We start from the raw sequence: 12,980 nt of genomic DNA on the forward strand, positions 1-12,980 counted from the left end.
CATAATTACAGATACATATTTCCTAAACCTCCCCACTAGATTTTAGGCCACTTGATGGCAGGGACAGTGTCTTCTCCATCTTTACATGCCCTACAGGAGTTAACACAACGCTTTGTGTGGGGTAGGTCATCAATTGCATACATCTCTGACACTCTCACAGTACCCTGTTGAAAGAAGTGGCTCTGGGCAGTTCCTCCAGAATAGGCAGCCACATCCTCTTCAATGGTAGTCGACCACCAGACTGGCAATCTATAGGGAGGCCCCACACGAGAGCTCTGGCCAACGCTGGGGCAGAGAACCACCACCAAAGACCCCCTCTTGGGGAATGTGACCCAAGATACACAGAGAAGCTGAGCCTGAGAAGAGTAGAGTGACCAAAATGGAAGGGAAGTGAGTGCCAGATGGGACATTGTTGTGCCAGCAGCTGAGGGGACACCAACCCCCATTTGGCAGAGTGTGTCATTATCCGATTCTCAACCATCTTCTCATGCACCCACTATATTCCAGCTCCCCGAGGCCTGGCTGGCATTAGCTTCTATTCTCCTGGGAGGCCTGGCTATGTGATCACAAATCCTGTTGTCTTTATCTTTACTAAACACGCCCAGGCCTGGCTCTTGGAAACCGGGAGCCCAGGGGTGCACTGAGCAATGGCATCGAATACAAAATGAATGGGCATGGAGGAGTACTTCTAAAAGAGTCCATTGGATTTAACTACAAAATACTGGGATGCTAATATATTAACCTCAAAGTTGTGTTTGAAAAGTGTAAGCACAGACTTAAAAGTGCCTCATGTCAACGAAAGAACTATGTTGAACTATCTGGCTGCAAAGCTATGAAGAACTATATGGCACCATTCTTCACTTTCTTTTTGGGTAAATTCCCTTCAAGTGACTTCAGCCTTCTTGCGTCCTATGATGTGCATGGCACAGACACTCTACAAGTGATGCACAAATGAGTGAGAAGAGACACCCCCCCAAACCCCCAAAAAAAGTGAATAATCCAGGGAGGACAGGCATGCAGAGAACCAATCATAACACAAAGCAAGGCAGAATGACCAAATGACCAGAAAAGAGCTGCAAGCTACAATCAGAGAGAATGAAAGGTCAGTAATGACTGGCTTTTAGGAAAGGCTTCATGGAGGTGGCAGTATTCCTTGGCTAAGCCTTAATGGACGAGGAGGACTATTACTGGCTGGGAAGGAGAAGAGACACCCCTTCCTAGGATGACAGCAGAGTGTAGACTAACACTGACAACAAAGTGCCCCTGACAGAGGACAGGGTCTAGGGCTGGCCAGCCTCGTCTCCAAGATAGCCCTCTCATACTCAAAATGGACAAACTGCTATCTACCCTGAAAGGCTATTGTGTGGTTCAAATAAAGTGTGTGTGACTGCAGTTGGCACAGGTCTGGCATAGAACGGGTACTCAATAAATGATCGCAGTTATCAATCTGAAGCAGCCCAAACTTCATGCTGCACAGGCAGTTTATCTAATGGCCAAGACAAGGGTAGTGAGGATGGGCATGATACTACCAGACCTGTGTTCTGGATGCCTGACTCTGGTGGCCATTTTGGAGGAGGGCAGGGGCGATAAGAGATGGGATGCAAGCAGACCAATTAAGGAAGCTATTATAGCAGCTCTGAGGAGAGAGAATGAAAGCATGAACTCGGAATGGTGTGAAAGCAAAGCATTCCAGAGGTATGCCTGGTGGGACCTGGCAATCATGAGTGTGAGTGCATGCACGTGCACGCTGGGGAGGATGGAATTACTTCTTACTCCACTAGGGGTAAAAACTTCCAAAAGCAATGGAATTCTTGAGCCTGAATGACTATGATAATGAGAAAGGGGCTGCCACAGAGAAGCCAAGTGTCACAAGTTTGTAGGAGTCATAGATCTATGAGTTTAGATGGTCTGTGATTAGCCAGCTGCTGGCAGCTCAGGCTGGAGCACAGGAGCACAGTGAAAAGGCCACAAGCATGAAGCATCCACTAAAGCAGGGGCCACGGAGGAGGGCAGCTTGGAGGACGAAGAGCAGCCAGCAAATGAGCCTGAGGGGAAGCCATCAGGGAGGCAGGAGACAGGGAAGACGGCGGGGCTCTAGAAGCTGCGGGTAGATGAGGAAGATTTTAATAAGGGCTTGGTGGACATAGCTGAATGTCACCAAAAAGGCAAGCAGAATGAGGAGGATGGCTACACCTTAGCTGTTCAGGAATATGTGGTGCTGAAGAGCAAAGATATGGAGTTACTCTTTCAAGAAATAAAATTCAGCATTAACTGAGAAGGCATGAGATCTTTATCCTTAAGATCTTTATCTTTGGGGGCCGGCTCCATGGCTTAGAGGTTAAGTGCACGCGCTCCGCTACTGGCGGCCCGGGTTCGGATCCCGGGCGCGCACTGACGCACCGCTTCTCCGGCCATGCTGAGGCCGCGTCCCACATACAGCAACTAGAAGGATGTGCATCTACGACACACAACTATCTACTGGGGCTTTGGGGCAAAAAAGGAGGAGGATTGGCAATAGATGTTAGCTCAGGGCTGGTCTTCCTCAGCAAAAAGAGGAGGATTGGCATGGATGTTAGCTCAAGGCTGATCTTCCTCACAAAAAAAAAAAAAAGAGAGATCTTTATCTTTTATCTTTATTTTGAAACATAAAATACACACAGAAAATTACAGGCTAGAAAGCAAATAAATATAGGATCAACAGTGTATGTATCTTGAGGCAGAAGGAAGGAACAAAAAGAGTGAAATGAGTTCAGTGCATCTGGAAAAGGAAGGTTTGAGTCAGGTTTCAAAGAGGTGGGATCGCACTGACACAGATACATGGTAAGAAACACAAAATGATCTAAAGGAAGGGGACAGTCTATGAGACGGAATGTAAATGACATGGACATCTGCTAGGCTGTCTTCCCAGCTCACTAGAGTTTCCTTCCCTGGTCGCTGCTCCTACCTGACCCACTGGAGTGGGCTCCCAGCAGCCATGTCTACACAACATGCCCAGGAGGCTGACAGCCATAGCCCATGCAGATTGGTCCCGAGGCGGAACCTGACCCCGCTGACCCCAAGTTCCTTCTTTAGGAATCTGGAAAGAGAAGTTAGTTTCTCTCCAAGTAGCTGGACCTGTGACAACTGTAGGAGTTGTCAGCAATCATATTTTCTGCCATGTGGATGGAAGCCAACAAAAGAAAAATAACAGCATATGATACAATAGTCAATAAATACTTCATAATTATACCTGGTCATGTTCTGTAATTGCTCACTTAATTAGGCTTACATTAACAAGGCAGCTAAGCCAATTGAGGCAACTATTTGATCAGCGCCCGTCATATTCTGCTGGCCTCTACCTCTCAGCGGCAGTCACCGGTGTCTTCACCTGCAGGCGGGCCCCAGCCCTGAGCAGAACTAGAGCAGGTGGTATCTATCTCTGCAGGCAGCAGGGCTTGGAATCAGTCAGATCCAGCAGCTGGCGGGGCAGGGAATAAGTCCCGGCACCCCTGGGCCTCTGGGTCAAATGCTACCTAGGCCACATCCTGCCATACCCACTCCCACATACACACTTCCTCTCTGGCCCGCTTCAGCCCCTCCTTTCCTCTTCCTCACGCTCTTACTCTCATGTGGGAACTCATATGCCACGCCCCACACGCACCCACTCCCACCCACCCCACACCCTCACTCACACAGCACTGACTCCTGCCACAGGTGCCCCTCACAGACACAGACCTCACCTCCCCCCTCAAAGAGGAGGCACCGGGCAAGGAAGGGATGAAGGAACGAATGGCCCCAGCCCACCAAAGGCCCAGCAGAATGCTGCCGAAGTCCCGGCACACCTTGCGTATAACATACCCACGGCACGACACACTTCCTACATTCCACTTTCCCACTTAAAAAAATGACTTCCAGAAAGTCCATCCTTATCAAGGACTGTAGACAGAAGGAAAAGAAGTTATTTTATCTGCCACACCAAAAAATAATGAGAGGCCAATTGTAAGCAACAAATATCAGTTAACACTGATTCTAAGAAAAGACTTGGACATTATAGTTTTCAAATACAATAAAAACTACTGGAAATAAGAGGGAGGTGACAAAGATAAGACGTAAAGTAGAGGAAGATGTTCTGTGCAACTTAAGCATGGAGGAGATAACAGGAGGTGAGGCCAGGTATAGGCCTCAAAATAGCAACCCAGCAGGTATTACGGGTTAAGGGGATGAAAATTAATTAAAGGGGACAACAGTGAGCTTTGACCCAAAAGTTACCACAGGCAGACCTAAGACAACACACTCCTACAGCCTGTGAAGAGGTCCAAGAATCCAGCCTGGGTACACACACAGACATCTCTCTTAGCCACGCTGAGCTTATTCTCTCCTTGTTCTGCATCCCTGAAGCCACAGGGAGACCAGGAGCCAGGAGCCAGGCCCTTTTCTTATCTCAGATGGGTTACAGAATTGGCCTCCTGACCGGTATCTCCACATCTACACTTTTCTCCTCTTTTTTTTTTTTTTTTGTGAGGAAGACTAGCCCTGAGCTAACATCTGTCGCCAATTCTCTTTTTTTTTTGGCTGAGGAAGGCTGGTCCCGGGCTCACATCCATGCCCATCTTCCTCTACTTTATACGGGACGCTGCCACAGCATGGCTTGACAAGCGGTGCATCGGTGCGCACCCAGGATCCGAACCCCCGGCCGCCACAGCGGAGCACGTGCACTTAACCACTATGACACCAGGCCAGCCCAACTCTTGTCTCTTCTACACAGCTCCCAGAGTGATCTTTCTAGAACTCAAATAGAATCAAGTCATTGCCATACCTCACCCCTTCCCAGGGCTCCCTACCAGGTGTAGGGTGGAGTCATTCCTCCTTTGCTTGGCCTGTAAGGCCTTCCGTCATCTGACCCCTACCATCCTCTCCATTTTAATCTCCCATTGCTTCCCATTCAATCAAAATTCATTCAACCCAAAGCACTTACTCTATGGCAGACAGTTTTGGGTGAAGGGAATAAAATAATGAGTGAGACAAAGTCCTGATCTTCATGGAGCTTATATTTTAGTGATTGATGGGAGACACACAACAAACACACACTTGGATACGCACATGTTAGGTCGTGATAAGTGCTAAACAGAAAAAATAAGCAGAGTAAGAGAATGAAGAGCAGCAGGGGCACTGTTTTAGATGGTAATTAGGAAAGGCCTCTGAGATGACAAGATCTGATCAAGGCTGCAATGAAATAAGGGTAGAGCCACGAGAACCTCTGGGGGAAGAATGGTCTTAGAAAGAAGGACCTCCCATCCAGAGCAGAAGCATGCTTAGGTTCTTCTGAGGAACAGCAAGGTGAGGCTGGAGTGTAAGGAGCACTGGAGAAACTGGAAGGAGATGAGGTCAGAGAGGTGACTGGGGGCAGATCACCCCCCATAGGGCCCTGCAGGCAACGTAAGACTCCCACCTTACACTTAACTCATGGTCCCTTGAACACATGACTTCACACTCCTGGGCTTCTGTGCACACTTAGGATGCCCTTCCCCACCCCCGCCCATGTGGCAAACTTCCACGCATCTTTCAAACCCAGGTGGGATGTCCATCTTCTGTGAAAGCTTCTGGACATCCTCCAGCCACAGGGAGTTAAGCACCCCCTCTTTGGCTCTCAGCACCTTGAACATTCTGAACCGTAAACATTTATTTATGTGTCTGCTTCCCCAAGAAGTCAAGGAGTGTATCAATCACATGTAGCCAGCACCGTGCTTAGCATGTATGTATATATCATATACCAAGTGGTCAAAATTATTTGTTGAGTTGAACTGCTATTTGAACTGAAATATTAGTCATTAAGAGAGAAAAATAATGTAAACTTAGCCATAAAAAATTATAACATGAAATTTATTATCTGTACAGGGAAAACTTCAATTGTACAAAAGAAATCTAAATATAAGTTTATATAAATAAAAATGCTGTAGTCATAAATAGATTCAATAAATATAGCCTCATACTGAAAAAAGTAATAAAAAGAAGCTGCCTATGTAGGGAGAAACATAGTATGTAGAGAAACAAGACAAATAGGTAATTATGAACTCAATTAATTACAGGCTAATTTCCACCCACAAGCTGAAAAGGAGTATCCTCTGATCATATGGAATCTAGGACATCAGATGGCCCCAAAAGGAAGGTAGGCCATTCTGCCAAAGGTAAGCTCTTGCTAGAGGTAACTTCCCAAGGACATGTCGAACAATTCCAGTGCTTACAGGGGACAGGGGGAGAGGGGGAAATGCTTGTACCTCTGCATCCAGAGTGGCTGAGGCCACAATCAATCGAAGATCCCCTCGTTTTTTCTGAATCTAAAAAAGAAAGCATTAGGAAACAGTGATAACAGTGCAATACTTACAGATGAAACAGTCTGATACCTGAAATTTACTTCAAAATAATTCAGTGTGTGTATTTTTTTGGGTGGAGAGGAGCTTATAGACAAAACATGACTGACCACAAGTTGACAACTGTTCAAGTCATAGGTAAAAAGGTGGTTAATTATACTACTCTTTCTAATTGTGTGATAAAATTTTCCAAGATAAAAAGGTAAAAAAAAAATTTATAGAACATATAAAGGAGCTTTAAGACCTGAATTTGAACTTGCTAAAAGTAAAACCATTTTTTCCTAACACCTGGGTCTCTGGATAGTCAGAATCTATGTATATACAGTTAAAGTATGAAAAAGTACATTAAAAGCACACAAACAATAAATGATAACACCAAGACAGAAATATGGACAAAAGATATTAACAGTTAACTATTTCAACAGGCATAGGAGAAATGATCAAATAAATTATAGCAAAAACATATAATAACAATGAGATTATTTTTTCATCTATCACATTGGCAAGGATTTATTTTTTAAGGCTAATACTCAGTGTTGGCAAAGATTCAGTGAAATAAAGCCCTCTTACCATACTATTCCCAAGAAGGTAACAACTGGGAGGGATAATCCCTCATAAGTATCAAAAGTCAAATCTTCAGCCAAGGAATAAAATACTAATGAAAATAACAATAACAATGACAGCTAACATATACTAAGTTATGTGCTATTCCAAGGTCTTGGCATACGGTTGTGTAGTATACGCACTGCACAAAGATGCTTGGCTACGGAGGGCTAGGAGCATCTGAAATCCAACCTATCCTCCCCTCACCTAGCTGTGAACATTCTCCTAGTGAGAGCATCTTTTTCTAATTTGCAGAAGGGTGGGACTTCATGGTCTCTTTGTGACCCTGTGCCAGGTGCCATCCTAAGAATTTTACATTATCTTATTTTAACCTCACAACAAATTATGATATAGAGCAGCTCTGTCCAAGAGAACTCTCTTAATGAGGGAGAGGTTCTGTCCAATGCAATAGCCACTAGCTACATGTGGCTATAGTCTTGAAATAGAGCCAATGTGACTGAGGAGTTGAATTTTTTATTTTATTCTATTTTAACTAATGTAAATCTAACTAGCCACAGGTGGCTAGTGGCCACCATAAGGGAAAGTGCACTAGCACAGATGTAGAGCCTTCTATCACCCCCATTTTAGAGATGAGTAAACTCAGCAGGTCAGAATCTGAACCCAGGCAGTCTGACCCAGAGCCGATGCTTTCAATCATCCTGCTCTATCACCTCTTTCTAGACTTTTGTGACTGGGAATCTGTCCAAAAAAGACCAATCAGAAAATACGAGAAGATAGGAGAGGATGGAGGTAAGGTTGAAACAAGACTGGCCATGAGTTCTAATTGTTGAAGCCAGATGTTGGGCACAGGGGGGTCATTAAACCACTTTCTTTACTCTAGGGTATGTGTGAACCCTTCTATAATAAAAAGTTAAGAAAAGGAACAGAAATGCAACAGATTTAATTACAAGGGTGCTCACTGCAATATTATTTAAAATACTTCAAATCTGGAAGCCATACAAATGCCTAACAGTGAGAGAAGAGTCAAATATTTTATAGTAGAGACATGTGATTATACAGGCATTAAAAATAATATCTTCAAAAAATATTTAATGACACAGGAAAATGATCCTGATGTAATGTTAAGACCAACACGCAAGATACAAATTAACACATACAATCCAATCCCTAATATGCCAAAACAGATTCACGTACACACACAGACACGTAGAAAAAAGAAGAGAAGAAAATACATCAACACTCTACCACTGATTTTCTCTGAATGAGTAAGATTATGGATGATTTTAATTTTGTTCCTTCATATTTTGTTGGATTTTCTAAATTGCTACAATTACTTTCCTAATTAGGCAACAAAACAAAACAAAAACACAAAACAAAGGTCTGGCAGCAAAGTCATACCTTTTTCAGCAAGCCAATGGCAATGTCTGTGTACAAGGTCCTCTCATGGGCTTCATCCAGCATGATGACACTGAAAGTCAGAGGGAGGATCTTATGAGCATCAAACAAACCACCCCACAAAATCCCATCCAGATCATCAAAGGGACTTCTGGGTATTTAGTCCCCATGCAATCACTTTGTATCAAAAGTAAAGCTAGGGTCAGCCCGGTGGCGCAAGCGGTTAAGTGTGCGCTCTCCGCTGCAGCGGCCCAGGGTTCGCCGGTTCGGATCCCGGGCGCGCACCTACACACTGCTTGGCAAGCCATGCTGTGGTGGCGTCCCATATAAAGTGGAGGAAGATGGGCATGGGTGTTAGCCCAGGGCCAGTCTTCCTCAGCAAAAAGAAGAGGCAGATTGGCAGATGTTAGCACAGGGCTGATCTCCTCACACACACACAAAAAAAAGAAAAAAAGTAGAGCTAAGTTGTCCTTTTTAACAGGGAGGTAACACTTAAGCCAATAAAAATGGTGACATCAACATATCTTGGTGAAGAAAATGGTGTATTTATTGCTATCTTTAAACAGTTTTACCACCCACATTGGATCCCAATAGGACCTAATACCTTATTTTAAATTAGAATATAACACATAACCCCACAGAGCAATAAAATTGGGAATGAGGCCCAACCACCCAAAGATTGTTAAGCTGCAGAAAACAGCACAAAGAGGTACGTGATTTGCGGCCGGCCTGGTGGTGTAGTGGTTAAGTTTGCGTGCTCTGCTTCAGTGGCCCAGGGTTCGTGGGCAGGATCCTAGGCAAGGACCCACACACCACTCATCAAGCCATGCTGTGTGGCATCCCACGTACAAAAAATAGAGGAAGATGGGCACAGATGTTAGTTAGCTCAAGGACAAGCTTCCTCAAGGAAAAAAAAGACTGGCAACAGATGCTAGCTCAGGGCCAATCTTCTTCACCAAAAAAAAAAAAAAAAAAGAGGCATGTGATCAGAGCTGTGTCGCATGTGTACCTGGGAGTCAAATGTGACATTCTTTCCCAGAATACCAGAGCCTGGTGGGACAATTTTAATGCCACAAGTGATGGAAAGACACCCAAGTAGGAGAAAGGGTAAATAATTATTTGGACTCTGCATATTATATTCAACAAAACACTGCCCAGTTCTGTGCTGTGCCTCCGCAGTCACCATCAATCCTGGGATATAACAGAGGCAAGATAAAAACGACAAGTCAACAGACAGTTCAAATAACAATAGGGATTTTAATGTGCCCATTTTTTACTGTAAACTCTAAGAAAAACATCAAGGGTCGCAACGGCCAAGGTAAGGAGAAAAGCTCTAGGGCAGCTGAATGCAGTCACGAATCCCAGCTATTAATACAACTGCTTCTCAATCTACTCATGCACTTTTGACACTTTAGGAAAGTTATCATAGAAAAAACACATTTACCTATATTTTGTTAACAGTGGGTCAACCATCATTTCCCTGACCAACATTCCATCAGTCAGAAACTAAAAAACAAAAACACAAAGTTTTAGAAATAATTCATTTCCACTGTATAGTAATGATTTTTTTTTTAAGTTCAAGCGCAGCCAATCACATAACCTCTTCGCCAGTGTGTGTACAAGACAAGCCCCACAAAGGACTGTAAGGAAATGCCCCAACATTTTAGTTATCAAGCAATGGAACTGTTCAGAGACCAGACTTCAAACACAGAATCATCAGCTGGGGCTTGCCATCCTTCAGCAGAATTTCACCTGCATTTTCACCTGTCTGAACATCGGCAAGCCCCATTTCCTCTGGGCCTGCACCACTGGTACTGCTGAGGAACGGGCACTGAAGACAAACCTCTGTCTGCCCAAGGGAATGCCATGAGTCTGAGATAATCACTCCTAAAACATCCCAAAGATGGCAGACTTGCAGCTCTGGAGGTTATTAACTTCAACTTCAACTGATATTATTTTAGGGGGCTGGATGGGGTTGTGGTTAAGAGCAAAGGCTGTGGCATCACAGTGCCAGGGGTTCAGATCCTGGCTCTAACTCTTACCAGCTGTGTGAACCTTGGGCAAGGTACTTACCTTCTCTGAGTCTGATTCCTTATCTGTAAAATGGACATAATAAAAGTATCTACTTCAGAGGGTCATTGTGAGAATTAAGTGAGATAGTACATGTAAAGTGTTTGGCTCAGGACCCAGCACACAGATAGTGTTCAAGAATGTCAGCTATTATCATTTAGGATTAATGAATATTTATAAAATGCTTTAGAAATATGCAGTAACAACTACATCTTATTACTGTCACCCAAAAACAATTCAGTACTTTAACAGGGTTAAATATCCCCCTCACATGCTGTAGCTTAGTATTTTTACTTTTTCTTTTGTTTTTAAGAGGATACATTTCCATCATATTTTTCTTGTACCTGGTAGAAGCTGCCACATAGACACACATGAGTAAAAATGAGAACCTGCCACTAATGACAGACCACCAGTTAAGAACTGAGCGCCTTAAAATTATGACCCAATGGAATACAAAAGCTTTTCACGAAACACACAAAAACAACCATTTGGTCACGTAATCCACTGAAAAGTATCGCAAACTGAGAGGTAACTGGGATTCTAATAACCAATTTTCATTCATTGTTTTAGACTTCAAGTCCAGCATAGTGGTACAAAGTAGACACTCTGTGATGACTACAGACTGTAGACACTTAAGACAACTGTACTCTGATTACTATTAATACTAATTATTTTAACAGCAGCAACTAGGTCAAAGAACACACATGTAAAAACGGGGAAGTTCTAACTAATGAAAATAACATTTGTGAATTCTATACTTTATCAATTTATACTACCTTGTCCCTGTTTTTAAGTCTTTTACAGGCAACTTTCTATATTTAGACAGCTATGTGGACTGGTGGAAAAACAACAAAGCACACATAAGACAGGACATCTTTGAGCCCTGGTTCTATCACTGATGGGCACACGTCAGGTAAGTCATTCAACCTCCCAGGCCCTCAACCTCTTCATCTGTAGAACCAAGGGCTTAACCTTACTTCCAAGGTCCTTTCTGGGCTAAGAATCAAGGACTCTGAAGGAGCTCTGTACCTCCCAGCAGACTAAATTCCCCCAGGGCCAGGATGATTTCCTATACTTTCTGCCATGGATCAGTGTCCTGGTCAGCTGCAATGGCTACATGTTTTTAATTCCCCCAAACAACCTTCATCCTCATTTGCAAAAGTAAAAGCAGCTTGAGCACTTCACCTTAATTCTTGTGGCCAGCGGGTCGGTGCAGTCATCAAAGCGGATGCAGTAGCCCACCTCGTGGCCCAGCACCGCACCCCTTTCCTCAGCTACTCTCCCTGCAACCTTTGGGAAGAAAGAGCATGCTGAAAATAGAGACATAGAAATTACTGCACAGAGCACACACTACGGAAAATCTAAAGGTCACTTATTTTTAAATAGTATGTGAACACAGTGGAAAATGAGAAGAAAAGGGTCAGGTAGTAGAGAACAAGTGTGATAACCTTTGCGATTTATTAACTTATACATTTCACCTCATTCTATAATCCATTGGAAGGAACTTACAAAAACATACACAATAAAAATGGAATTACGTAAAGATGTTACAGATCAGGATCAAAGAAATGACAGATAAATTTCAAAAGATCAAAGCCAATGAGAAAAGTTTTAAAGATAGATAAGCCAAAGTTATTTAAGTTAAGCCACAAATTTAGCTCTAAATTTCCTGGTGGCCAAAGCAAAAAGGGAAGCAGAAGAAATTACAAGATTCACTCTGTTCCTAAAGCTTTCTTTAGCACACCAACTGGGGACAAATTTTCATGTCTTCATGCTTTTAAATAAAGCACCTTCTACTGGACCATGAAGGCAGAACAGGAATGATCAAACGCAATACTGGGCCAAGTTCATTTTCTCTCTGGAGGAAAAAGAATAATGTTCCCAGAGCCAGCTAACCTAAAACAATTTGCAACAGTGTCCCAACTACCAAAACCATTAAAAGGAGAAATAAAGACAAGAATGTAGGTTAAATAAAAAAGGGCAGATGAGCAGATGGGAAGATTGACAAAGGATCCAAGTTAACATAATAAAGTAAAAGTAGAAAACAAAATATATAATATATTACGAAGACCATAAACTAAATATATTTTTCACCTACCAACATATGACAAACAAAAGGTGAGTGTAGGAAAGAGAAAAAAACAGGCCAACCGCAATATCTCCTCCCACCCCAAGAAGCCTATTCAAAGTTATTAACTTATTAATAGGAAATATTTGAAATAATGAATATAAAAGTAGAAGAGCAATAATGCTTATAATTTAGTTTAACTCAAAAAAAAATAAAGAGTTTAATGTTCATTATATAAACTTCCTAACTGAAAAGAACCAAACGGAAGCAATGTTATAGAGGTTTCCTGGGGACCTGGCACCCCAACCCCCGTATGAGGCAGGCATTTAGTCTCTCTCTTTCACAGGTGAGGCGAGCTCCCCACATAGTCCCTGAGTCCTGAGTCTGGAACGTGGGCTGACACAGGTGTCCTAGGGCAGGGCCACTGGGCCGCAGCAGCCCCAGATTCAGGAGCCTAGAGGCTCTCTGCACTCAGCTCTCCGAACCAAGCACCCAGGGCATTATCTGGCCATCAGTGTTTGAGAAACTGAGGAGTA

At 43.3% G+C, this 12,980-nt stretch overlaps 1 protein-coding gene across 4 annotated transcripts in view; it reads right to left on the reverse strand.

The window, feature by feature from the left end:
• Positions 1-12,980, reverse strand: part of DHX35 (DEAH-box helicase 35) — a 79,665-nt gene that overhangs the window by 46,349 nt on the left and 20,336 nt on the right. For 2 of the 4 annotated variants that reach the window (XM_058562697.1, XM_058562696.1), the window contains exons 5-8: positions 11,562-11,666; positions 9,751-9,812; positions 8,310-8,379; positions 6,255-6,314 (exon numbers count right to left, since the gene is read on the reverse strand). In XM_058562697.1, coding sequence (XP_058418680.1) covers positions 6,255-6,314; positions 8,310-8,379; positions 9,751-9,812; positions 11,562-11,666 — 297 coding nt within the window. Of the gene's footprint in view, positions 1-6,254; positions 6,315-8,309; positions 8,380-9,750; positions 9,813-11,561; positions 11,687-12,980 lie in introns of all 4 variants that reach the window. The other 2 variants (XM_058562699.1, XM_058562698.1) reach the window with 2 other exon arrangements.

The sequence above is a fragment of the Diceros bicornis genome, chromosome 19 (genome assembly GCF_020826845.1).
Source record: "Diceros bicornis minor isolate mBicDic1 chromosome 19, mDicBic1.mat.cur, whole genome shotgun sequence".
NCBI lineage: Eukaryota > Metazoa > Chordata > Mammalia > Perissodactyla > Rhinocerotidae > Diceros > Diceros bicornis.